The following is a 27,886-nucleotide window of genomic DNA, read 5'->3' as shown; positions in this document are numbered from 1 at the left end:
GCCAAGGATAATTACCCAATAACAACGCCAAGGAATACCAAATAACAACGCCAAGGATAATTACCCAATAACAACGCCAAGGAATACCCAATAACAACGCCAAGGAATACCCAATAACAACGCCAAGGAATACACAATAACAACGCCAAGGAATACCCAGTAACAACGTCAAGGAATACCCAATAACAACGCCAAGGAATACCCAATAACAACGCCAAGGAATACCAAATAACAACGCCAAGGAATACCAAATAACAACGCCAAGGATTACCCAATAACAACGCCAAGGAATACCCAATAACAGCGCCAAGGAATACCCAATAACAACGCCAAGGAATACCCAATAACAACGCCAAGGAATACCCAATAACAACGCCAAGGAATACCCAATAACAACGCCAAGGAATACCCAATAACAACGCCAAGGAATACCCAATAACAACGCCAAGGAATACCCAATAACAACGCCAAGGAATACCAAATAACAACGCCAAGGATTACCCAATAACAACGCCAAGGAATACCCAATAACAACGCCAAGGAATACCCAATAACAACGCCAAGGATTCCCCAAAACTAACGCCAAGGAATACCCAATAACAACGCCAAGGAATACCCAATTACAACGCCAAGGAATACCAAATAACAACGCCAAGGAATACCCAATAACAACGCCAAGGAATACCCAATAACAACGCCAAGGAATACCCAATAACAACGCCAAGGAATACCCAATAACAACGCCAAGGAATACCAAATAACAACGCCAAGGATTACCCAATAACAACGCCAAGGAATACCCAATAACAACGCCAAGGAATACCCAATAACAACGCCAAGGATTCCCCAAAACTAACGCCAAGGAATACCCAATTACAACGCCAAGGAATACCAAATAACAACGCCAAGGAATACCCAATAACAACGCCAAGGAATACCCAATAACAACGCCAAGGAATACCCAATAACAACGCCAAGGAATACCCAATAACAACGCCAAGGAATACCCAATAACAACGCCAAGGAATACCCAATAACAACGCCAAGGAATACCCAATAACAACGCCAAGGATTACCCAATAACAACGCCAAGGAATACCCAATAACAACGCCAAGGAATACCCAACAACAACGCCAAGGATTACCCAATAACAACGCCAAGGATTCCCCAAAACTAACGCCAAGGAATACCCAATTACAACGCCAAGGAATACCAAATAACAACGCCAAGGAATACCCAATTACAACGCCAAGGAATACCCAATAACAACGCCAAGGAATACCCAATAACAACGCCAAGGAATACCCAATAACAACGCCAAGGAATACCCAACAACAACGCCAAGGATTACCCAATAACAACGCCAAGGAATACCCAATAACAACGCCAAGGAATACCCAATAACAATGCCAAGGGATACCCAATAACAACGCCAAGGATTCCCCAAAACTAACGCCAAGGAATACCCAATTACAACGCCAAGGAATACCAAATAACAACGCCAAGGAATACCCAATTACAACGCCAAGGAATACCCAATAACAACGCCAAGGAATACCCAATAACAACGCCAAGGAATACCCAATAACAACGCCAAGGAATACCCAATAACAACGCCAAGGAATACCCAATAACAACGCCAAGGATAATTACCCAATAACAACGCCAAGGAATACCCAATAACAACGCCAAGGATAATTACCCAATAACAACGCCAAGGATAATTACCCAATAACAACGCCAAGGAATACCCAATAACAACGCCAAGGAATACCCAATAACAACGCCAAGGAATACCCAATAACAACGCCAAGGAATACCCAATAACAACGCCAAGGAATACCCAATAACAACGCCAAGGAATACCCAATAACAGCGCCAAGGAATACCCAATAACAACGCCAAGGAATACCCAATAACAACGCCAAGGAATACCCAATAACAACGCCAAGGATAATTACCCAATAACAACGCCAAGGAATACCCAATAACAACGCCAAGGAATACCCAATAACAACGCCAAGGAATACCCAATAACAACGCCAAGGATAATTACCCAATAACAACGCCAAGGAATACCCAATAACAACGATCAAGGAATGCCAAACAACAACGTCATAATTCAAAATAAGAAATACAAGCAGCAAAGGACGGTCAGGGGAAGGTTTTTTTATTTATCGGGGGAGGGCTGCTAAGTTGAATTTTTTTCCGGTTAAAAAATTTCGACCCTCCCTCCATTTAAAGCTAAAAAATGGTGACCCCCCCCCTCCCCCCAAAAAAAAGGCGACCAGAAATAAGGCCCTCCCCAGAACAAAAAGAAGCTGATGGCCTGAATGTCGTAGTTTTGGGAATCTTTCCCGATAGTGCTCTCTGACCACTATTTCAGGTTCGGACCACTATTTCACGAAAGAGATTGAAAAAAGCTATACGGGTACAGTATATTTCATCCGAGGAGGAAATATTGAGAGAACGGGACATGCGTAGGGGAGATCCCCCCGCCCGCCAAATTAATATGTGTTTGAGGGGACTAAGAAGACAGCCCATGAAAGGGGCGGTGGAGCTGGTGCCACGTCAGGAGCGGTGTTAATTTCAAGCCCATATTCAAGGGGTGTACATAGTTTTGTGACATGTTTGTCATTATTGTTTAAACCTAAATAGCATCATTAGAACTCCTTTCCACCAGAATTCTTATTTGTATATTTTTTTCATACTACCAATCTGAAAAGTTAGTGGGGTGGCATGAAATACGAATAACCAAAACTTCAAAAGATAAACGGACCAAACGGACGTCACGAAAGTGCAGGCAAGATACCCGTCATATTTATGTATTTAATTTTTAGGTGGTCTGGGGTTCTCCCCATAAAATTTTGAAATGTCTGACTATTAGTAGGCTCGGAATGTGTTCCGAATAACTGTCCAAAAAAAATAGGCCTCACCCTAAACCCTGTTTAATAATTGCGGCCCTACCCCAGATCTTCGCTCAAAAAATTGCAACCCTAAAACATAGCAGTCCTCCCCCCCGTTAAATAATGACCCTTCCCTTAGAGGTTCCCCACATTTAAAACGCCATATTACTATTAGCAATATGATAAGATTTCATTATCTTGTTTGTTACACGTTTGACGATGCGATCACTCGCAGGGAAAATGCCGAGACATACAGGCTACAAGTTGACAAATTGAATAGCAAGTTGCGTGGGTCTGTACCGCGCCCTTTGAGCACTTTCGTTAATGCTTTTAGTATGCAGAGAGACAGCTTTAACATTAGGGCAGCCAGGACACTAATAGAATGTCACATAATTCTACTCTAATGCCGCAGTATCTTTACCCTGGGTACCAGAGGCTCGAGTTCAAAGCTTCGCACACAAAGAGCCGCAAAGAGTGCGCTCCTCGTAGCCAAGACCGGCGTGACAGTAAACCAGTGAAGCTCGAGCCTATGTTACACAGGGTACAATATCTTTAAAGTCTATCAAATCTATTTTACACCTATTATCACATTCGAACACCGCTCAATTTCTCGCTTCTTTATTTAGTATTTTTGTATCATGAGGAAATACACTTCGTGGTTTAAAGCTCCTGTGTGATGCATAGCGCCAGTATTTCTGTAAGAGCTTTGTTTTTTTTATCACAGAAAAGGGAAATGCTGGTGAGCTACTACATATTAGGGAATTTAAGCAAAGACAACAGCAACGTGAACGGCGATGGCATAAAACAATAAGAAATTCAAAGGGCCAGACGTGAAATGCATTCTGAAATGTTTCTGTCTGATACATTTCAGCCGCTTTTCTTTAATTTGGAACGTGAAAACCCCTAGTTTCACGGTTAAGCGTGAAACGGAGACGTGTGAGCTGAGAACTAGACTTTCCTTATTCGCTATGTTAGAAATAAGATTCAAGGCTTGTCTTTAGGTTTTTTTGGGGGACTAAAAAAACGAGAGATTTTTTACAAAAAACTAGTTAAGAATTGAGCGCTAAGCACGAAAGCTTTTTTTGGTCACGTCGTTCCTGTCGTTGATGTCCAACTTGAGGTCTTGCTGGGCCCACCAACGCCCTTTGTCCCACCAAGCAATACTGGTACCGTTTGTACACAATGTCGTGAAGTAGTCCACCAATATTTCCAACTCCTTGGAATAATCAACTTAGCGCAGCTATGTCCGCAATGCTGGCGCACTTTAAACAGAACCTCAGTCTCGTTGAAGCAGCGCAATATCGGGAACTTTTAGCGTATGGAGAATTGGCTGAACATTAATGTTCCAAAACACCCAACTCTTAACACCCCCAATTGTCTTCGAAAACACCAGCACTGTTTCACGATGCTTTTTAAAAGCTCTCATAAGCTAACGCGAAAATAGTTCTGAGACCATTTAAGCTGCATAAATTAATACATCTCTTTCTGGGCAAATCATAGCTACTTTATCACATAATCTATTATAATAATTAATGTCAACCATCAAGATAATATAGCAATAAAAATGAGCCTTGATTCATTGTGCTTATATAGTATAAAGTAAACAGAATCGCAGTCAAGACAAGTCTTCTACCCGCAGTGTCTTTTACACCTTTTGCTTTTCATTACCGAGAAATACGCATTCATTTTAGCCAAAATTACAAACACTTACGCCTATGTACTGTCATTTAAGCGAAAGTAAAATCATTCGAACTAACGGAAATACATTAACGAACTTTACATAATTGAGTGCACACAATTGCATTTTTTTCACATTCATTTACACTATTCGACAACCCGGAATAAAAAATCTATTTTCATTGGCGCGTTGATACATAACAATAACACAAACAAAATATCAATACAAGACCTCGCAATCAATACAGTGAACGAAATATTCATTAACATTTTTATTACAGCAAGTGCAAACAATAGTATTTTGTGAAAGTCATTTGCGTGCTTCTTACAAACGTTAGCGCCTCCGTACAAACAATAAGCCCTTTATGACAAACAATATCCTAAAATAATTATTCAATTACTTATCGTTTATTTGCGCCCTAATAATGCACATACATGCAAAATAAATGATACTAGTACTAAAAAATCACCCTTCGATCATTTCGCCGTTGAGGCAGCGTGGTAGATAGGTTTGCATGGACCTATACCATTCGGCACATTTTGGCTGTGTGATGGTGTTGATGTTTCGTGGAAGCGCTTCCAGCAACAAATTTGTGCGATAAATACCTAATGGTACTCCTCTGTTCCTTGCTTCATCTCTGTTGTTCATATCTGCCTGTATTTGAGGCCGTGAAATATCTGCCTTTATCGCTGCTTTCAAACAACTTATTGCCTGCTCTGCAGGATCAAGAAACGGACTGTAGGGCGGCAACATCTTTATTTCTGTATTTGGGCCCGGGTTAACGGCGTTGCGGTGCGCTGGTGCCCCATCATAAATTAACACGACGTTCTCGTCAGGATCAAGATTTAGCCGCACTTGCGTCAAAAAATCCGCAAATCGTCCAGCATTCATACCTACAACTAATGCTGAATGGAATATCAGCATATTAATCGGGGATATTGCCATCGTGACAGTTAGATTTCGGCCACGCTGCCTACACACCTGTCGGCATGCTCTTTCTCCTAGCCTTGCCATTCCGTGGTTTCTGGCGGTCCAAATATTGTACCCACATTCGTCTATAAAGATACAATGTCTTACAACACCAATGGCCATGAACCAGTTGGCGTACTCCACCCTTTTTTGCAGAACATCTGGTCTGTTTCTGTCCGCGGGTAGTGGTCTGGCGAGCTTAACCCGGTAAAGCATCCCGTCCAGCATCCTCGCCACTGTCCGGTCATGGACCTCAGGTTTAGCAGGGAGACGTGCCCTGAGCTGTCGGATGATTTGCTGTAGGGTGAGAAGGCAGTTCTCGTTGATGACTTCGCGCACGTGATTCGGTCCGCCTCTTGGCAGCTCCCATGCTGGATGTATCGCGCCACAATGCTTCTAGCTGTACAGCGGTTAACACCCAGTGTGCCAGCCACTTGAAGATAATCTTCTGCGTCATCTTCAAACGCTATTACCAGCCTTTCTCTATGTTCGAACGGAATCCTGTGTCTGGGAGGCATAGTGGTACAGTGTTCAGATCAAAAGCTATCGAGCAAAATGATCTTGTGGAAGGTTCATCTATTTAAATGATTTGATCGGGAAAATACATACATTACATTGCCTTTAAAAATGTTTATCCAAGTAAACTACGTGAAAATTCCGGCGATAAAATACATTTTTGATTGAAAATATATTAAGGGTAATTGTATGTCATGAAAGTATGTTATGTTAGTACGGAGGCGCTTATGAATGTAGAAATCACGCAAATGACCTTCTAAAAATACTATTGTTTGCCCTCTTTGTAATAAAAATGCAAATAAAAATTCCGTTCACTGTATTGATTGCGAGCTCTCTTACTATTGATATTTTGTTAGTGTTATTGTTATGCTTTAGCGCGAAAATAAAAACAGATTTTTCGTTCCTGATTGTCAAAAAGTGTGAATGAATGTGATGAAAATGCAATTGTGTACACTCGATTATGTAAAAATCGTTAATGTATTTCCTTTTAGTTCAACAGATTTTACTTTTGCATAAATGACAGTACATCGGCGTAAATATTTGGAAGTTTGGCTAAAATGACTGCGTTTTTCTCGGTAATGAAAAGGTGTAGTACAGAGTCACTCGCGAATGGTACCGAGCCACTACCGAATGTTACCGAGCCACTCGCGAAAGGTACCGAGCCACTACCGAATGGTGCCGAGCCACTACCGAATGTTACCGAGCCACTTGCGAATGTTACCGAGCCACTTCTGAGTTGCACCGAACCACTTCGTAATAGCCAGAACATTTGACATCACACAGAACAAAATATTTGCTTCGGACTTTTTCTATGTTTTTTTCTATGTAATTGAAACCTCTTTTCAGCAGCAAAAAAAGAAATGCTTGACTGTAATCCGTTTACCCAACAACCAATTAAACCTTTGTCATTCAGTTTAATACTAACTTAGAGTATAATGATTTCAGAACTCGAACCTCGGTCACACTTATTTGATTTTTGTCTTCTATGTTGATGCAGATAGGTTCTTATGGCCGGGTTGTTATTGGCAACAACAATCAACCTTATTTCATATTTTTTGCTTGTCAATATCAAAAGGTTATGGAAATAAATGCAAATTTTGATCGAGATAGTGTGTTTAAATGTTGTTGTTTTCTTTAATGGTATAATGTTGGCCCCAAGCCTGATCGGCCTGTGGCAATAAGATAATCATTCCCTCTATGTGAACGTCCTACGCATCTAATAAAGAAAAACCCATTTATTTTCAAATTAACACGTTCCAAATACGGATAGATATCCAGGAGAGAAATATGACAGAAATTTCAGGAAATAGAGGAAGTTCTCGAGGTTCCACAGCTAAACAAAAGCGATGAATTTGGGCACAGGGTCTTTCTGCAAAAGCACGTCATCTGAGGAAAATATTAACAAAAATAATTCCATATTATTGCTTAAATCGTTTATTATAACCCTACCTAATTTAGTCGATTATTACTGCGCCAGTATTGATGCGTTTAACGCTGGACTCAAAGCTCCCTTGACTAGGGTGAGGCCTTTTGGACCCTAAAGAGCTTCCCCCCTCAGAGGCCCCGCCCTTGGTCCCGTTCATAGTGTTCAGTATATTTTGTGGTACGAGCACAGGCGTGTCCTTGTTACTCCCCGTCGAATGAATAAGTTTCTTTGCGTCTTCTATAGTGGGTACGAGTACCACAATGCCTTCGGGAATATCCTGCTTGTTGTGGCGGTTTCTGTTCAAAATATTCGGCTTCTTTGTGGTGTTTTGTCTCGCAGAAGTACACTCCGAACCACTTATCTGAGCTAGGGAGTAAGCCGGTACGTGATGCGACTTGTCAGCGGCGTTGTCAGCCTGCGCATGCGTTATAGCTGGCGTCTGCCTCAGCGCCGTGGATACAGTATCTGTCGAACTCTGTCCCGACTGTAAGCCGACGATCAATGAATTGAGCGGTGATGCGTGAGAGGCGCGCAAAGCTGTCGATCTGGTCATGTGCGCCTGCGATACTTCAGTGTCAGCAGAGGTTACCAGTGAATTCAACGGCGAAGGCTTGTGCGCACGAGTGACACGAGTTACAGCTGACACATCAACTTGAGGATCCGTTAGCTGGGGAAAGGCGGAGTTGAGCGGGGAAGACTTTGAGGATTTTGACATGACAGGGTCCTTTATCACTGGGGAGTCCGTAGGAACATTACAGGTCGCGGTCGCGATTGAACACACGCTAGAAATAGTTGGTCCGCCATTGTGGCGTACACTGCTGGCACCACAGAACACAACATTCATCTCCTCGCGCCTGCGGTCAGCGGATGAGTTAGCGCCCGCGTTGTCTGAGTGGCGCGCAGCGGACTTCTCGCAGTTGGAAGAAACAGATGAGCTTTTGGACAAGCAGATATCGGATACCTGGGACTGAGACGTGATGGAGCTTGTACAGACTTGGCCCCCGTCTACCTCGGCCTAAAACAAATTGCACAAAGTATGTAAATCATTGTACCAGAGCAATATGATAAAATAGAATACAATCTTATACAGTTCACTTAAAAAACAAATTTTTAAAGCTTTTTAAAGATATATTATATTTATTTTTCAAAAATAGGACGAAATGCGTAATACAGCGTGCAGAGTCCTTAATTACTTCATATTTGGCAAAAAAGATTCTTATATTTTGGGGTACTTCCTGACAATTTAGGCCAAGAAGATTCTTATAGCTTCTTAAAGCGACAATCGCACTAGTTTACTTACGGTCAATTACTTGACACTCCGATGATTTTCAACGGAAAACGAATAATATTTCAAAACTATAAAAGCAGTGTATCTGCTGATGTTTCTTCGAGGATGACTGATAATTTGCAGCGGATGGTCTGTTAAATTGCGCGGATTCTTGTAGATTATTTTGTCCGTTGTCCAGTCGTAAAAACCTTTGTGATTTTTTTGATGGCAAAGCAGGTTCTTATATTTCTGCCTATAAGATCTAACTAGGTCTAGAACCTAGTAATAACTATAAGTCTGTTTTGACGACGAGGAGGTAAAAAAAAGGGTCTTTACCAGATGAGAGTTGACAGTTTAAACAAACCTTTCAACCCACCTTTAAGCTATCATCCCCTGACCCTGCTTCCACGCCCTTGCCAAGGCTGGGACCTGCCCCAGGGTTGCCATGCTGATCGCTTCCAGAGGTGGGGCTCTCCCAGAAATAACTACTACCAGGAACTACCAGGAACTCTGGTTCTAGAGTAGAGGCCAGAACGGGTGGCGGTACTCGCATCATGCCTAGAGTGGAGGATTCTTGAGAATGAGAAAGTGCTGAAAAAATAATCAGTCAAACTGTTGTAACACCATGTAAAAAAGCTTTGGTGTTACAAAATTAATTGAAATAAACAATTTATAGAACTTTCTAGAGAAATAATGGTGGGGAGGAGAGGTGAAAAATCTCTGGTTCATGAAAATCTGTATTGTACATGCCGAATTCATTGCATTTTAAACTATTTTTATGAATAGGACAATTATAGATAACAAGCAAGCGCTTCAAAACCCAAACAAGATACTGTAGGGAAAATGAAAAACATTTAATCATACAAATAATAAACAATTTAAATCTTACTTTGAACTGTGGGTGGGTAATTAGTAATCAGTCTTTCAATACAGTATTTACCACTCTCCCCCACTCCAGAAAGTAAAATTTTAAAGATTTGTAGCACCTAAATGGAGATGGATGGAGGCCCCTCTAAGCTCTACAGACCTGACCTTACACTACAAGGACATCATCTGCAAATACAGTGCTACTGATATTGTCCAGATGAAATACTCACAAGTAGCATTACTTTCAAAATGTCTGCTATCTTCCTTTTTGACTGGAGACATGTCCTGCTTGCGACTGCGACGGCCAACACCATGGCGGCTGGCTGGTGGTGAGTAGATGGAATAGGGAAGTGGGTCTAATAAAATATGAAACATGGTTTTGTTAAAGACGCATTGTCACCAGTTTACTTACAGTTGATCACGTAACAATCTCTGATGACTTTTAACCTAAAACACAAAAAATATTTCGAAATTGTGAAAGCAGTGTGCCTATTGGAAGTTTCATTGAGGATATGATTGATAATTTAAAGTGGATAGCCTAAAACACGAAAAATATTGCGAAATTGTGAAAGCAGTGTGTCTATTGGAAGTTTCATTGAGGATATGATTGATAATTTAAAGCGGATAGCCTGTTAAATAGCATGGATTCTAATAGATTATTTTGTCTCTTAACGGCCCTTCGGAAGTAAACATTTAAGTCTTTCTCACAGTAGCCTCTTTGTCATACACTCCTCAAACTGAATATTTCATGGTAAATCTTAAAGAATCTACAGAGGGGGGTCCCCCAACTCAAACTGTCCCCCCCATTTAAATAAAATTGTAAAAAAGTGTGAATCACTGTAAAAGTAAATTCCTAAGGGAAAATGGTCCTCAATAAATGGCCAAACAAACACCCCTGTTCAAAATCTTGGTAACGGACCTGTGAGTAAATGAATAAAAAACATATATTTAATCAAACTGTACCTTTAAAAGGTTCACCACTTTGCATTTGTCCTTGCAGTCGATGGGACTGCCCCCTTTGGATCTTATCAGAGTCATCATCATCAGCATTCAACACGTCAATCACCTGAAGCAGCTGGGTTGCAATGGGCGATGATGACTTGGTAGACTTTTTGCTGTGTTTAGGGGTATCTACAGTAACTGCCTGATTATCTGAAGATGATGATGATGATGACGATTTAACAGTGTCTACTATGTTTTCTGTGTTGGATTGCCTGGACTCATGGTCGTACTTGTGATTCCCCTTAGATGGAGATCTTAGGGCAGTGGGAGTTCCAGGAATAGCATAGGGGTAGATGGGACCCCCAGGATGCACTAGAACCTGGCCAGCCTGGTCTGTGCAGGCAGGAAATACTTGTCCATCAACTACAACATGGTGTCCAATTCCTGGTAATCCAGCACATGACACACATGGGCATGGTCCTTCGTGAATGTGATGACTGTGAAGAGGTTTCTCAATAGCATACATAGCTTGTCCAGATCCGTCCAGAACCACCATACGCTGACCAGTTAGGATTCCCGGTGAGTGTTCTGTCTGCTCATGGTATTCAGTACCAGATGCTACGGAAACCACAGAGTTTATCTTGGGTGAAGGAGTTGGAGATCCTTGTTTTCCTTCTAATTTATCTATAGTAGATTGGGCTTTTATGACTTGGTCTTGCAAAATATTCAGTGTGTCCATGGCATGCTTCATCTGATTGTGGAGAAGACCCATACATTGTTTGGCAAATGTCACCTGATTTTTCAATGCTAAGAATGTGTCTTTGTTGAAGTCTTTTATTTCTTTTGAGCTGTAGGATGGTTTTGCATTGCTTGTGATGTTTGAAGATGTGGTGCTGGTCTCAGAGGTTGTGGAAGCCATTGGTGAAGCCTACTCATAGGGACTAGTTGTCTGGAAAATAGCAACATGAACTGTATTAGCAAAAATATAAATAATTAAAAAAAAACTTCCTTGAAAATTCCTTTTGGGCCCCATCCTGTTAAAAATCTTGGCTACACCACTGTAAATTGATCATTATAAGTCCATTTGAGAAAATCAAACAAAATTCTGCAAACATAGAAAACATTTTTTTTTTAAATTATGACTCACTATATAGCCTTTTATAGCCTATAATGTGAGTGGTTTTAATGAACTTCATAAAAATGTCTCAAGCTTGATGGAATAGCATTACTGTACAATGCTCGTAGCTATTGTACAGTATGTAGGGGTAGGAGCAGAGGACACATGTAATTCCCATTAAAAAGCAGTCATTTTTGCTAGGTGAATTGCCAAATCTTAGGCTTTTTCCATTACACTGTAATAATTAAAATATTACAATGTTAGTTACAATGCTTGTTTTAGTTTCCTGGGTGCTTTATGTAGTTGTGAAGGGGGAATGAATTAGAAGCCAGCATTTATTTGAAACAGGCATTTAAATCACAAACTTCAGACTTGAGATCCATATCAATAACAATCTATGTCCATTCATTTTCAATAGTGAATTTTAAAAGAAATCAAGCTAAATCAGTGAATAGTAAGAAAAAAACAATAATTGCAACAGATAGTTCAGTAAGTTATTTTTTTCTAATAATAAAAGAGTAACTGGTGGGTGGTAAAAGCCTAACATTTGGTGGTTCTTACATATTATTTGGGAGGAGGGACACTTAGTGGACGGGGGAGGGGCACCAAATATTTTGTGGCTTAAGGGGGTACTAACGATTAAAAGCAGGGTGCTTATTATCAAAAGCTTGGTTTTGAAATAAAAATTTTTGGTATCTATGTACATTTCCTATCAGCAAATCCTGGTTAAGCGCATCTTTGCTGTACATACCTTATACATGTACATATTATATTGTTTGTGTAGATTATTGTGAATAGTTTATATTGCGGAGCCTAGACCCTAAACTTTAATTTACTTTCATGGTATTCCCAAATAAGAAATTTGTAATGTGTTCTTGGCAGTATAATACTATTACTTCTGCTGTAATTTGGAAAAAAAAGGCAAATATTTTAGAAAAATGTGCCCACTAAAAATGCACCAAGTCGTATTAGTATGAAATCGTTAGACCTGTAGCCCTGTGAACGTATGGTGTCAAAAGTATTAATTTGGTTAAACTTAATTCCATAAAGAAAGTTCTACAGGATGCTAGCTTGTGGCCAGATTTTACTGCAGGGAGTGTGATAGATGTTATATGCAGAAAGATTTGATGATTCTCAGATATGGAAAGACTGCCTTGTTGTGTCATGGAGGGTTGTATGTTTGCTGAGGTTTTATGATACAGCATCTTGTTTAAAGCTGCATCCTTACATTAACCATACTTATCGGGTACTTATCTTTGACCTTGGCTTCACATGTACATAAAATGTACTTCAATGGCACCAAACCCAAATTATTACAGGGTTGAGAGAACATAATAATGTTTGGAGTTTAGAATTAAACTTAAGCAAATGTTGGTTTAAGCCCAGTAAACACCCCTCTAAACCAGGGAAACTGATACGCATGACACCAAAAAGGAAAATTACACTGCCATCTGTTTTTTCCTGTGGATTTACTAACAAACTCTTTTTTATTTATTGCTTTTAAATCATAATATTTAGAATGAGGAATTCTGTTAAACTTTCTTTGAAAATATAAAGCCAGCATTGAGTAGGAGGAAGAATTGTATTTCAGTAATCTAAGAACAGCCATAGAAAATTGGCAATACACGTATTACATCTCTAACAATAAACATTCTTTCTTTCCACATATTAATTAACGCATTCTCAAATTTCATTTTATTTTTCTTGTGGCTAAACTGCAGAATACCCGTCCACTTATTTGCATTTTCCTTATATTTACTGCCTCGTTCTATAGAAATCGAGGTGTGAAGTCTCATTGTTAACTCTTTGTGGACGGGTATTCTGCAGTTGCTCCTTTCTTGTATTAGAGATTTGTTCATACACATTAAGGGGGGAAAAAAGCAAACAGACCTTCTTTAACATATCAGAGTTTTGTTCAATGTTAGATTGTTTAATTCATCTTTATGATGATCATTTTGTGTTTTGCTACACTCCTATATAGCAAGCGGTAAAGCTTTTAACAGTTATCATACGCCCCGGCGGATACAAATGTACCTACAAGGGTTAACTAAAGAAGGCAAACCAAAAAAATCGATAAAATAGAGCCTGTGCTTAAACAATAAATATATATTAAAAATGCTGCGTCAAGTGCTATGTATCAGGTATCCATGTTTTTCAAGCAGTTGACGAGGTGAAGAAAGATAGAGGTGTTCACAAGGTAGACACTGCAAAATTATTCAACATTACATCGATCAGACGTATTACATTTATCGGGCGAATAGCCACTGAGAACAACATGTAATTAATTTGACATATAAAGTGTGAATTATTATTCAAAGTAAAAAATCCTGCAAAGAGAATTATTTTCGGTGTTAAATAATTCAACCTGTCTTTTCAAAGTTAGTTTTTCTCTATACAAAGAGATCATAGCATAAAAAGGAAACGAGCAACAAATAGAAGGGTTTCAAGTTAGCAATTTCTATTGTAAAGACAATAAAACGTGTAGCCGTTCCTTGTTCAAAAACACACGATCCATAGCCGAAAATAAATCAAAAGGAGGTCCTCAAGAGTATCAGAAAACCTAAATAGAAGCGACAACACAAGGTTTCGTCAGTTAATTTACAAACTTATAAGGAGCTCGTTAAGAAAGATTTACTTATTGATTCTACATTTCTGTTTGCATTCAAGATCGAAAGATCTTCGAATTTTACAGGCTTCTACTGCGAAAATCCTAAGTAACATAAAGAACTTCGGTTGCTTAAATGCGAGATATACTTGTATTTGTTTTCTAGCGATCCTTTTGCTATATAATAGTAGCGTGGAATCATACGGAATTACAACTCTATTGTGTTGAGGTGATGCTTCCAGTCAAATTTCCCGGGGCCGATTTCTTGTTCGAACGGCGAGCCAATTTCCAATTAACTCCCTAGAGATACCCATCACACTTTAACCCGGCAAAAACCCGTTATTTCAGTTGAGAGAAAGTACAGGTATGTAATATTATAGCGATCAACACCGGGCAGAGCTCTTTTGAACAAACCAAAGGCTGTTTTGCCGACGGCAGAATCCTCTCTTACCATTCGCCCTGAAATTGCAGTCTTCGCTTCAATTTCGCGCCAACCAAGGCCTCGCTTACTTTCGCCTTTTGGTGTTCCCTTTCCCCGACGTAAAATCGGCCAGTAATTTACAGTATCCACGCTTTTCTGTCGGGTTTTAGAGCCGATTCGAGTAGAATTTGATTTTCAATATGAAGCCATTATTCCATGGTAATTAGAATCTGAAACGAAGTTGTACTCATGCGTTTTGTTGTGCAATTAGAGTCCATTGTGCGAGGGACCAATCACAGCGTCGGAATTAGAAAGCACGAGACCTAATTTATGACTTCCTCAGCCGCCAATTAAGGTAACCAATCACTGACCGGAGATCCCAACAAAATACGTCAATCAATGCAGTTGATAGATTTTACGAATGACCTGCGGACAATGCAGACTCGCCATTAGTAAAACAATAATTTCGTTCGAATTAAAATAAAATGGCATTGAACTAAAGTGTGCGTACATTAATGAATCTGTGTCGATTTAACAACAATGCGCATTACACTGCATCAGACAGGGAGAAGGACAAATGGGAAATGAGTTATATAGGAATGGAGAAAAATGTCCAGCCACAGCACAATATTTAATGATGGCAGAAGTAGAAAACAATGATAAAGTGGAATTGAAAAGCGAATGTTGTGCCATAAAATCACCATAAATAGGACCACTCCTCCCATGATTTCTCATGCGTTGTTCTTGAGCTCACAAAAATGGATATGGTATCTCGATTTCATATTGTTCCTAAGGGTTGAAAGAGAAAAAAAGACAGGGGCGAAAAAAAATTATGTTAAGCCAGCATTTCTTTTTTCTTCTTTTCTAAAAGTCCAAGTGTTTTTTAAGAACACCTTTAGTTTAATTTTTCTACTTGTTTCGCGGCAAAGGATCATGCCTCGCTAGCAAAACTTTCCTGTTTTTATAACAACACGCGAACTAAAGTGGGCCGCTATATTAAAATAAACAGGAAATACTAGCAAGGAAAAACTGCATGCGGGTCCTAAACAAAATATTTTTATTTTAATGAAGTTATCTCGTGTATCAATACAGTGTCAATAGCTAAAATCAGGAACCTGGGATGAGATAAATCCAGCTTTCTGTTTCACCTCGTCAGAACTCTTACAAAGAAATGCGACGCGGCATGGGGTTGTCAGGGAGCCCGCGGGTCATGACGGGATATCCTAGGATCTCTACCTCCTTTAGACGGAGAGCAAAGCGGAAGCCGTGCCAACTTATTGAAGGCTCCTGAAGCCCCGGCTTAGAAGGTCACAATTGGTTTGTTATTTCCTCAGCGCACAATTTTTTGCAATAGGTTAAAAACATGTTTTGTCATCCACAAGGTTTCGGCGAAACGAGAAACAAAACGGAAATATATGCGCGCCACTTGATGTATCTTCAATAACATGTCCTTGTTTTTATAGCCGCGGATTAAGGGTAAAGGCTTATGGACGACGCATTTGGCAAAAGCCTCAAGTAGACCCGAACACAGAATAAAAATTACAAGAGGAAAAGAAGTTTAAGGTTAGAGAGGAGTTCGAGTTGCCACCAACGAGGCGAGCAAATCCGAAAATACCCATCGATCATAGCGGGATGTGTAAACGAGAACAAACCGAGAGTACAGTCTTGAAACAGCAGAGCGGATCCAGGATTTCCTCGAGAAGGGGAAATCCCAGGGGTGGGATCTCCGAAACAGATTAGATGCAGGCAATACCGCACACCCCCCCCCCCCCCCCCCACACACACACACAACGGTGGAAAGTTCACTTCCAGTTATCAACGTGCTTTATGTAGACAAAACCTGCTTTGTCTCCTATTATCTTTGTTCTACAGAGGAGTTCCTTTGTCTCTATTCTTCTCGTTCTTTGTGTCGAGGTGCGGATATTGTTCATTTGCCCAATCAAATTGCAGATTGTAAGAGCTGCGTACTGACCCAACTGACTCATAGACAAATTTTATCTTTCTTTTATTAAGCTTTTTATATTCTAGACATGACCCAGCTCGTATCTATAAGCCCACGGTACGTACCCCAATCAACAGTATGTTAGTGTAGCCGATGAGGCCTAACGACATCCCCATAAAAATAGAGCCTATCTATATCTTGCTGTTCGATTTTTTCCGAAGGATGTGGCCCTTTTTTTTCTGTCAGTCTTTGCTTGCTCGCCTTTACAAAGGGGTAGCGTCATGGTACTGCGCATGTCTGGAGACGGTGTTTATTGTAGGCTTTTAATCGTCTACAAATAGTTGAACTTTTTTTTTTTTGACAGCTTAAAGGCTGTCAATGCCATGTTTAAACTATGTTTATTGACAGTTTGTGTTCATTTCCTTTGATTTTAAGTCTCCCACGTGTACCAAAGGCTCATAAGTCAATATTAGAATTTAACTGAAATTCATTATGTCCGGGCCGGAAAGCTCTTATCATGACACTGCCCCTTTAAGGGCCTGTACCAATACGCAGGCAGCCCGCACTTCCCGGAATATGCGCCTTGGTTTCAAACCGCAAATATCGGATGTGAAGAGTGGATGGCAAATGGGCGAGCACCAGAACGTGCTAGTACACAGGTAACCCGGCTACCCAGGATATACGTGTAGTAGTCTTGGGCTTAATCCGCGGGGATCAGATACGAAAGATTGATGGCAAATGGGTGAGAACCAGTACATAGAATTCACGGCAACACGGACTCAGCAATCTTGGGCTCAATCCACAGGTAACCCGTAATCCCGGAATATCCATATAGAACTCTTGGGTTGAATACGCGGGACGACCAATAGGAAGCGTAGGTGGCGTGGACCAGCACCCGCGAGTACACAGGTAACCCAACCTCTTAGTATATACATATGGTAGTCTCGGGTTCCGCTGGACCGGATGCAAAGAGTGAGCCGCTAGCCGTAAAACAGCATGTGTGAATCTCATCGGTGTTGCACTGTGGAAGAGCAAAATATTTTACACTTTTCACGTGCTGTCCGTAATCGGCATTTTTGGGGGATATGTTGATGGTGATGAGGATGATGATAGTGACGATTAAGTTGGCGATTATAATACTAATTTCAGTGACAGTATAATGATGATGACGATGATGATGAATGTGATTATGTCAGTGACAGAAAGTTGATGATTATGATGATGACGACGACAACGATGATGATGATGATGGTTATGATGATGGTGGTTATGATGACGATGATATTGGTGATGATGATGATGATGATGATGACGACAACGATTATGATGATGATCAAAATGATAACAGGGCGATGGTGATGATCATTATTATGTCAGTGACAGGTGATAGGACAGTGACAGGATGATGATCATAATGATAACACGGCGATAATTATGGCATCATAATGGTGATGATCTTATGTGACAGATGACACTGTGATGGTGGCGATGGTGGATTTCTGCATAGAAATTATTACAAAATCTCTAAGCGCTTCACATGCGACTGGCTTCAACTCATTGGGATAAATGTACGGAGATCCTTATGCAGTTTTCAATAATAAGTACGAGTTAGAAAGTGAGAACTGAAGATGGTACCATCGGCAGCGACCCCATCTGGACCATGCCAAGAGTTACTACTATCGTTATAATAAATGATATGATCATCATAGACGAAATGAAGAGAGCTTGTGGGTGGTAATAGTTTTAGGGCTTCTTGATGATATGATAAGTATGGCAATTGCTGCTATTGGTGTTTATAATGATGACGTCAACATCTTATGGGTCAATGTCAAACCCAAGGATTAGCACTAAGGTGCAGGATTGCGGATTATCAAAATATCATGATTGTTTATCATTCATTTGATAATTGATAATTTGATATTTCAATGATTTTTGGGTGATAATAGTATGATATTGTCTTGAAAAAATTATAAGTGAAATATTAATGTGAAATATCAAAATGTCATTATCGATTGGACTGGTAGTTGACCCCCCAAAAAGGAATTTCAAATCTCAGATTATCACTATCATTGTCATTAATAAGAGAAGCAGGTAGATTAAAAAATCTAAATATCACTATCAATAAATAGAGATTAGCAGGATAAAGTGATATTCCAAAATAGCAAGTTATCATGGTATCAATATCATATCATTTTATTATTATTATCAATGTTGAACAAAATAACATTAACAGTAAGCGAATGATATATCATGATAATATCATTTTTTTTTTACTTGACCAACGGCACACTAAGATTGATAGCATGATATATCATGATAATATCATTTTTTGTTTTACTTGACCAACGGCACACTACACGTAAGATTGATAGTATGATATATCATGATAATATCATTTTTTGTGTTTACTTGACAAACGGCAGACTAAAAGTGATAAGTTGGAAAACGTATCTTTTTATTTCGGCGATTTTCGTGTGCTTTGGATAATAATAAAAAGCTTCGTTTTGCGGTGCGTATTAGTTTACACGAGGACAAAACAGCGAAAGAAAGGTGCGTTTTGAAATTCATCCTGGTAGTTTTTTTTTTAACTTTACGGTTCACATCATTTTTCGCCTTTTTAGCTTTTTCTCAAGATCTCTGTTGAAGCTGTTGTTGCGCTTGTATTGGTTCATTTTTCTAGTGACCTCGAAGTAATTGTTCAGACGACAAAAGCCCTGTTCGCACGACTCAGTGTTGACACCTCGAATTTTTGTCTGTACCATGGCAGTTATGATACTTTAGTTCAATAAGACCTTTCCCGTAAGGGCATAAGAATTTATCGATTGTTTACACATTTTTTTTGGATTCCCTGAGGAAGAATATGGTTTGAACACTTATTTCAACAGTTTATCCTAAAAATAAATAGCTTTTCTTATACTTACATAGCTTCGTTCTACTCATCACCTTATCACAGAATTGTATAATAGTAATATTTATTTTAGAATGTTTTTATTTATATATATTAGTAGCTTCGTTCTACTTGTGTCTTTTTAAGACTTGACACTCAAATAAGAGAAAATGTTACTATCATTAAATATTCTGATAATATCATGATATATCACTATATCATGGGCTTTAGAAGAAATTGTGCCTCATTAAATATTCTGATAATGTCATGATATATCACAACTATATCATGGGACTTGGAAGAAAATGTACCTAATTAAATATTCTGATAATTATTATGATATATCACTATATCATGGGACTTGAAAGAAAATGTACCTCATTAACTATTCTGATAATATCATGATATATCACTATATCATGGCCTTAGAAGAATATGTACCTCATTAAATATTCTGATAATATCATGATATATCACTATATCATGGGCCTTGGAAGAAATTGTGCCTCATTAAATATTCTGATAATATCATGATATATCACTATATCATGGGACTTGGAAGAAATTGTGCCTCATTAAATATTCTGATAATATCATGATACACAAATGCTTATATGATAAAAACCCTTTGAAGAATATAAAAATATCAACCCCTATCAGACTCTTGATAAATCACGATATTTAGGGCCTTAAATACAAGAAACATATAAGAATTATTATGATATATCACATTTAATGATTAGTCTTGATAATAGTGATATACGCAATCCTGCACCTCTCTCAGGGTTAGAAGCTCCGCCTTCTGTCCCATATACCTCAAGTTCTTTTATGCACCTTCCCGTAGAAGTGTCCCAAACGCGAACCTGAACAATAAACCATTACATCATGATCGTTAAATGTTTCAATACGTATGGTGAGCAATAGCTCAGTGGTAAGGGCAGCTTCGCTCTCAAGCCAAAGCGCCATGTCTCGAACCCAATGGTCAGGTCAGATTAGGATTTACCAACTCTGGTGGCCATATTAAATTACCAAGATACATTTAACTCGAATTCTACACACTAAACAACATATGACAAGTGCTGATCAGATTGGGATTTACGAACTCTGATGGCAAAATTAAAGCAGCATTGTCACCAGTTTACTTTCGGTCGATTACGTAAAAATATCTGATGATTTTAAACGGAAAACGCGAAAAATATTTTAAAATATTGAAAGCAGTGTGTCTATTGGAAGTTCTTTGAGGGTGTGATTGATAATTTAGAGCGGATGGCCTGTTAAATATCTCGGATTCTAATAGATTCTTTTGTTTTTTAACGGTTGAGGTTTCCGTCAGACCTCCGGAGGTAAACTGGTGACAATACGGCTTTAAGGTCTCAAAATACGTGTATCTCGAATTCAGAGGGGCCAGGCCTAGATCCTAGGGGTCAGGTCAAGAGGTCAGACTACAATTTACCAACTCTGATGGCCGTATAAAGGCCAAGTATCTCGAATTCTATTTACTAAACAAGCTGTGACAGGTTCTAGACAGTATCTAGAGTGCATGTTCAGCTAGCTAACCTTGTCTGGTTAGAACTTGGGGTTTAGGGGCTTATAATTTTCGTCACTTAGGGGGCTCCATAGAGATTTCATGGGCAGGTGTACTTACTGTTTGGTCATCGGAAGCAGACGCCAGCAGGTCCCCAGAACCAGAAAAGGAGCATGCCTACGAATAATATACAAATCTTCAAACCTGGACAAAATAATACTAGCGTATACAAAAGGGGGGGGGGTGAATAGGTTGGCGGATCGGCGGATTCAGCCCCGAAATGCTCCCAGATTATGGATTTTGATGATTATTTCAGCGGATTGACGGATTTTGGAAATACGGCGGATCACGGATCTGTTGGCAATTTGGGCACGGATTTCGGATTTTGACTGCTTTGACGGTCGAAATTCGGATTTTAAATGAATTTCAATCGATGCTATTGTTTATCTGTCATCATCTGTCTAAAAATATCTGCGGATCCATGGATTTGCCCCGAAAATGTTGCCGATCGGCGGATTTCCATACCCCTATTCACCCCCCCCCCCCTACAAACGTCTATATAATATTAGCGTATACAAACGCTAGTGCAAACAGCAAAAGGGCGAATGGTGATTCCAAGACCGAAAGGCGATAATAAATAGTAATCATTCGCGACCATAAAGATTATAATCGAACTCCAGCGATGCCAGAGATAGAGATTATTCAGTCGCAGAACCATCATCCCAGTCGACATTTGCCTGTTTGCTGTTGCCACTGACAACGTTTTTAAAAAGATAGGTGTATGATAACGTTTGAAGGTAAAGACCGAAATGGTTATCTGAGTTCAGGTTACTTTCTGATAAAAGAAGGCGATTATCGTAAATGATCTAATAACCACCGAAGGGGGCATTCTAGATGGGGGCGTTTATTAGAGAGGGACGTTCTTTACAAACTATAACAATATAGCAAACCCAAGTGCAGTGGGTTTCTAGCCTCAGTTAGGATCACGTTAAATTAAAGTCTGCGTAACAAGCGTTTCTTGGCATTACGCATGTCTCAACCAGTAGGAGCCAAACCAGATTAAATAATTTTGATTTATATTACCGAATTTACTATGTCGTTTGTTTTTAAGCTGGGAGGGAGGGTAGGGGGAGGGGCATTAAATAGAGGGGGCGTTTGTTAGAGAGGGGTGTTCATTACAAACTTGTAAGCTTAGGGGGGGGAGGGCGTTCATTAGATAGGAGGCGTTCTTTAGATAGGGGGCGATTATTAGATCATTTACAGTAACAATTGTTAATTAGAGTAGGATTGGAGACCCAGGTATCGTCCACAGATACCAACATCTTATAATGCTTGAAATCGATGCCAAAGTATGCCATTCTAAAATTTCTTTACTTTTTTTTCTTTTAGATTGTTGGATTTTCATTACATACTCAACATAATTGAGTTTCACGATCATGCACAGTTCGCCATATTACCCACAAAATTAAGACTTGTCTTCCCTCAAAGGCTTTGGGTGAATGGTTCACTCGAGACAAAGATAGAACAAAGTGCGCCTACCCCTTTTTGCTACACCCCCTATTATCCAAACTGCCATGCTCGAGGATCTGGTGCCTTTCTTCTTTGTCCAGACTTTTTGTGAGTGACAGCAAAGTATGTTACCTACATAGGACTGTCAGAGCATAAGCCTTACGTTTTGGGCAATACAGCGCACTGTGCATGAAGGTGACACTGGTGTATTGCCCATCAAGCATACCTGTACCCATCCGGAATGCCCTGTTAGCAGATGAATAAGCTCCCCTGTCTTACTGTCCCACAAGCGAATGGTCATATCCCAAGAACCAGAAGCCTAAAAGCAAAACTACTTGACATGAAATTCACTTGGAATGGTAGGGGAGGTGAGATATTGACAGTCCAACTCACCAACATGTGATTTTTAGCAAACGCCAATGAGTGCACATTACTTTTGTGACCATCCAAGCATTTGACGGCCATGTCACCTTCCACCAGATGCCATAACCTTACAGTACAGTCCCATGAACCAGTCGCCTGTTGACGGTACAATGATCAGATAGCTACGATTACAGACTCATAGCAAGATGTGGGGAGGGGGATCCTATTTTTGACCCAAGCAGTCTCAATTATTGAACATCTGATAGGAATAGTACCCAAAGCCTGCTTGTATTCACACTCATCTCATATCACTTGAGCAGAATTCTGAGCCAATACGGGTGGTCAGGATGGGGGAAGGGTGGTGTATTTGCACTTAGAGCCATTTTTGATGATGACTGATCATCTAGAACTAGAAAAAGTAAGACATTTTTTTTATCCTTTAACCTTATGATATTAACCAAAGAACAGGAACTTACCACTGTTTTGCTGTCATGTGAGAATGCGCAGGTTTGGATGACATTTCTGTGTTTATTCAGTACATAAGTAGGCATCCCATTCTATAAAAAAGATGAAAAGTCATTGTGTTTGTGAGCTCTAGTTAAAAATCCAACATGTTTATTATGATACTCCTATGTGTTGAAAAAATCCAACTGACAAGGAAACAAAACATTTTTTCCATGTGGTCTTCTATGTATAGCAAAGCATAAGAGCATTCCTCGGAACTTAGAGTATTGTGATCAAGCTGAGATGGAAACAAGAGAGAAGAAAAAGGAATTCATTTTTTTCTCTCTTTCTTGTCTTCTTCCAGTTGTCAATAATCTCTACCTCTGAATTATAACAGCAGAAAGCTTTACTGACCTTTAAACTCCAGATAATTGCGGTATTGTCCCATGAACCAGAGCATAGGAAGGCCCCATTAGGAGAGAAACAGCAAGTCTCAACACTATGGGTGTGGCCTTTAATAAAAATGCAAGGGGGGTCAGCATCACACCACAAACTGTACAGTAGATGACTAAATAATTGGCTAAAGAAATTTCCTAATTTTCTGATGGTTTCATTGTGCATGTACTCTAAGTTGCAGAGTTTCTTACACTGCTTAAACCTGGAAGCATGAAAAATTAGTGGCAATGTCAGGCCAAGAAGTGACTATTGACTATTTTATTTGTAGCGTGGACATTTTCTGATGGTTTCATTGTGCATGTACTCTAAGTTGCAGAGTCTCACACTGCTTAAACCTGGAAGCATGAAAAAATTAGTGGCAATGTCAGGCCAAGAAGTGACTATTGACTATTTTATTTGTAGCGTGGACATTTTCTGATGGTTTCATTGTGCATGTACTCTAAGTTGCAGAGTTTCTTACACTGCTTAAACCTGGAAGCATGAAAAAATTAGTGGCAATGTCAGGCCAAGAAGTGACTATTGACTATTTTATTTGTAGCGTGGACATTTTCTGATGGTTTCATTGTGCATGTACTCTAAGTTGCAGAGTTTCTTACACTGCTTAAACCTGGAAGCATGAAAAATTAGTGGCAATGTCAGGCCAAGAAGTGACTATTGACTATTTTATTTGTAGCGTGGACATTTTCTGATGGTTTCATTGTGCATGTACTCTAAGTTGCAGAGTTTCTTACACTGCTTAAACCTGGAAGAATGAAAAATTAGTGGCAATGTCAGGCCAAGAAGGGACTATTGACTATTTTATTTGTAGCATGGACATTTTCTGATGGTTCCATTGTGCATGTACTCTAAGTTGCAGAGTTTCTTACACTGCTTAAACCTGGAAGCATGAAAAATTAGTGGCAATGTCAGACCAAGAAGTGACTATTGACTATTTTATTTGTAGCGTGGACACAATCAGCCACAGACAGTTCAAACATAACCATTTTATCCTATAAAACATTCTTCAAAACAATTTAAATGAAAAATTCATTGTAATTTCAAATGTAAATTTGGTTAAATCTTATTTTGATTTTTGTATAGGCCTGTCTGGCAATGTACCTTACTGAATGTTGTTTTCAAATTCATTAAAATTTCTCTGATCATTTCTTGTGATCATCTTACAAAGCATAAAGGAGAAAGGGTGATGACTGGCTTATGAGAGACAAAATAATATGATATGATGCTGAATTAATGTATCATATTAAAGATCAGGCTATTAGGGAGAAGGGCTACCTTAGGGTACCATTTACACTTAGGATCTCCCCCTAGCTCAAAGAAGTACTTTTTTTTTCTGTTTAGAGCAGAACTTAAATGGAGGGATTCTTCGAACCTCCTGAACCCTCCCTCCTACTGGCGTAGCATCTTATCTTATCTCCCTGACCTTGCAAACAAAACACTTGTTTCCCAGTAGCTGCTTCCCAGACCATCACCAAGTGATCATAAGCCGCTGATGCAAATAGTTTTCCATCTGAAGAGAAGCACACACACTTGATAGCCCCATCATGGTGCTCCAAAGTGAACAACACCTTTCCAGTCTTTGAATCCCATACTTTGACCAAGTCATCATCACCACCAGTCACTACTCTTGTCCAATCAGGAGAGAATGCGCAAGTATTTACCTGGAATTGAAATTTTTTGTGATAATAAAAACAGCAACAATGCAACTTGCTCTAAGAGCCCCTGTCTCCATGCATGCTTAAGCTCAGTGCTGTGACACTCAGTTGAGCACAAGACAAAAGAAATATTGGTGAGCCACCCCACAACACTATAACTTTAAACTTCACAACTCAAGAAATAAAGTTTCCTATGGAAAAGAGCTTCCTGTTGCCTTGCATTTCTTCTTTCCTCAGCTTGGCAGGTGTCATACACATCAAACACAGATTTACATGTACATCTAAGAATCAAATCTTATGTGATCATCTGTTGAGTATGCCGTAAGCTCTAAATTGATGAGACTAAAAGGTTACTAGCAAAAAGGTTCAGAGTAACTTTGGCACTCAGTAACTGCCAACAAAATAACAGACTCCTCTGGAAACAAGCTTCCTGTTTCCCATCATATCTTATCCCCTTACAACATTTCCAAAATAGAGCGAAATGTATTTAGATGTACATCTAAGAATCGAATCTTATGTGATCATCTGTTGAGTATGCTGTAAGCTCTAAATTGATTAGACTGAAAGGTTACTAGCAGTAAGGTTCAGAGTAACAATGGTACTCAGTAACTGCCAACAATAGAACAGACTTATCCACTGACAACATCTCGTTGCATTTTTTTTACTTCACAACCTCCTGGGGCATACCCAGGGTTGGCTGAGGGGGGGGATGCATAGTCATATTGTCATATTGAAAAAGCATATTTGAAAACTCAACTATAAGAAATGACCCACTTTTAGGCTGTCAAGGGGGGGGAGGGGTGGAGTGCCTGTACACCCCTTGTGTATGACTTCTTAACATGGTGTTTAAACAGCACAAGCACTGCTGCTGGCCAAATGTCTGTTAACACATGTGTCCACGACCGTTACTGTAGTGGAAAGAAGTAGGCAAACGAGATACCTAATGCTGCTATGCAATTCTCTGCTTCTATTTCGTTTTACTTACCTCATCTGTGTGGCCTATCAGCGATCGGAAATTGATGTTGGTCAATTCCCTCGGTGATACGAGGGTGTTTGGCGGTTCCTCTGAGTCCAAGTCTTGTAAATTCAATGCTACCTCGTCAGCATTTAACCCCAAAGTATTTTCCTTAAGTAAAGAAGCCATCGAGCTAAAGCATCGCCTTTGGAATCACCAGCGTAAAAACGCATACAGCATAAACATCTTATCGTATTTTGTCAACAAGAAGCAATATCAAAATCAGTTCTAAGCTTTTAGTCCGTCCATATTTTTTCTCGGCTGGCACATTTCCTTGAGAGCAAATACACCAATATTTGTTTATGTTATGGCGTGCATTCAATGCAATATAATTGCCAACGAGTCCGACACAGCTTGTAGTTTTTGCATTTTTTGTTATGGTGTCTTGGCGATGCGGAATCAGTCAGGCGTTCAAAGTTCGATGCATAGGAATCCCAAACAGCGAAAATCGCTACCACAGGGGTCCCAAAACCCCTGAAACATTTTTACAACCAAGTCCAGTCCAGACCTGGGGCTCTCTTTGCCCTCGGCATTCTGGCTCGCATGAAAGAAGGTCCAGTATTTATTGCATGCGCATGCGCGAAAATACACCGCATATATGCGGAGTGGCCTGGTTGCTTAGTTCAAGATGGCTGCGAAAGGGACGAGCGAGGGTTTATTTCAGAAATAATAAGCTGATTTTGGTCGTGGGTAAATACTTGATTGTCAATCTTTTCTGAGAACAGGACAGATGATAATTAGAGTTTGGAAAGTATATCAATCAAAGGGATTTTCCGTTTTCGTTATTTTCACGCGCGCGCTTTAGGCAATAGCGTCATTTCAAACGAGCGCGCGCTTTTTTGGAATTTCATTTTCAATCACATTTTATCGCGTTTTTTTAGAAAACAAATCCCAAGCAGTTCGCTGATATTCCTTCACATTTACAAAACATTCTTTTTAACTTAGCGATGATCGATTGACGGAGCTCTGCACTAGACAAGGTCTAGCGGGAATCGACCCTCCTTAGGCACGTCCGTTATTGCGCGCGCTCGTATTTCAACTTTTGCCGTGAAGATCGCTGATTGGTACATGTTCGCGCATGCGCATGCAATAAATACTGGACCCTCTTTCACGCGAGCCAGAATGTCGAGCGCAAAGAGAGTCCCAGGTCTGGACTATTTTACAACCTTGAAAAATTTGAGGGGTAAGTTGTGGAGCTCTTACAGGTCATTCCCTTATAATTTGTTTTAAATAATTCGGGAAAGGGGGGGGGGGGGGGAGGGGGGAGAAGGGCTACTTGAAACCATGGAAACAACCCTGGTTTTCAAACAGGATTTCAACCTTTTCAAACTTGCGTTTATTTTTTTTTTCAATGCATGACTTCCTTTTTATCGCAGGT

The 27,886-nt window shown here is 39.7% G+C and overlaps 3 protein-coding genes and 1 long non-coding RNA gene across 6 annotated transcripts; 1 reads left to right on the top strand and 3 right to left on the bottom strand.

The window, feature by feature from the left end:
* Positions 1-3,509: 3,509 nt before the first annotated feature.
* On the bottom strand, positions 3,510-5,949 carry LOC116615731. The gene has a single exon (XM_048731463.1). The coding sequence runs from the start codon at positions 5,780-5,782 to the stop codon at positions 5,051-5,053; it is 732 nt and encodes a 243-aa protein (XP_048587420.1). The 5' UTR covers positions 5,783-5,949; the 3' UTR covers positions 3,510-5,050.
* Positions 5,950-6,894: 945 nt separating this feature from the next.
* Positions 6,895-14,990, bottom strand: LOC5508817 (uncharacterized serine-rich protein C215.13). 2 transcript variants are annotated; one of them, XM_032377644.2, is made up of 5 exons: positions 14,746-14,990; positions 10,594-11,521; positions 9,861-9,986; positions 9,140-9,321; positions 6,895-8,511 (listed from the first exon to the last, which is right to left on the bottom strand). In XM_032377644.2, the coding sequence occupies exons 2-5, from the start codon at positions 11,489-11,491 to the stop codon at positions 7,525-7,527; spliced, it is 2,193 nt and encodes a 730-aa protein (XP_032233535.2). In that variant the 5' UTR covers positions 11,492-11,521; positions 14,746-14,990; the 3' UTR covers positions 6,895-7,524. The 2 variants fall into 2 exon arrangements, with proteins under 2 accessions (XP_032233535.2, XP_001629390.2); XM_001629340.3 differs by having other exon boundaries at positions 9,140-9,354; positions 14,746-14,989.
* An 826-nt stretch (positions 14,991-15,816) lies between these two features.
* Positions 15,817-16,268, top strand: LOC116615747. The gene is made up of 2 exons (XR_004295103.2): positions 15,817-16,022; positions 16,179-16,268. It is a non-coding gene; the product is annotated as an uncharacterized LOC116615747 (long non-coding RNA).
* A 435-nt stretch (positions 16,269-16,703) lies between these two features.
* LOC5508818 (WD repeat-containing protein 38) lies at positions 16,704-27,260 on the bottom strand. 2 transcript variants are annotated; one of them, XM_032377646.2, is made up of 9 exons: positions 26,479-27,260; positions 25,262-25,499; positions 23,800-23,897; positions 23,418-23,498; positions 22,972-23,097; positions 22,805-22,897; positions 21,190-21,246; positions 20,320-20,407; positions 16,704-17,678 (listed from the first exon to the last, which is right to left on the bottom strand). In XM_032377646.2, the coding sequence occupies exons 1-9, from the start codon at positions 26,635-26,637 to the stop codon at positions 17,665-17,667; spliced, it is 954 nt and encodes a 317-aa protein (XP_032233537.2). In that variant the 5' UTR covers positions 26,638-27,260; the 3' UTR covers positions 16,704-17,664. The 2 variants fall into 2 exon arrangements, with proteins under 2 accessions (XP_032233537.2, XP_001629391.3); XM_001629341.3 differs by having other exon boundaries at positions 20,360-20,407; positions 26,479-27,259.
* Positions 27,261-27,886: the final 626 nt, after the last annotated feature.

The sequence above is a fragment of the Nematostella vectensis genome, chromosome 8 (assembly GCF_932526225.1).
Source record: "Nematostella vectensis chromosome 8, jaNemVect1.1, whole genome shotgun sequence".
NCBI classification, from domain to species: Eukaryota; Metazoa; Cnidaria; class Anthozoa; order Actiniaria; family Edwardsiidae; genus Nematostella; species Nematostella vectensis.
This window is presented reverse-complemented; position numbering and strand designations above follow the sequence as displayed.

Coding starts and splice junctions, on each gene's coding strand:
- LOC116615731 (XM_048731463.1), bottom strand. CDS start 5,782: ATGCTGGACGGGATGCTTTACCGGGTTAAGCTCGCCAGACCACTACCC.
- LOC5508818 (XM_001629341.3), bottom strand. CDS start 26,637: ATGGCTTCTTTACTTAAGGAAAATACTTTGGGGTTAAATGCTGACGAG. Junction 23,098..23,417: donor CACATGACAGCAAAACAGTG/GTAAGTTCCTGT, acceptor TACCGTCAACAG/GCGACTGGTTCATGGGACTG. Junction 22,898..22,971: donor TTGCTAAAAATCACATGTTG/GTGAGTTGGACT, acceptor TTTTGCTTTTAG/GCTTCTGGTTCTTGGGATAT.
- LOC5508817 (XM_001629340.3), bottom strand. CDS start 11,491: ATGGCTTCCACAACCTCTGAGACCAGCACCACATCTTCAAACATCACA. Junction 9,987..10,593: donor AAGTGGTGAACCTTTTAAAG/GTACAGTTTGAT, acceptor ATATTTTATTAG/ACCCACTTCCCTATTCCATC. Junction 9,355..9,860: donor TTTTGAAAGTAATGCTACTT/GTGAGTATTTCA, acceptor TTATTTTTTCAG/CACTTTCTCATTCTCAAGAA.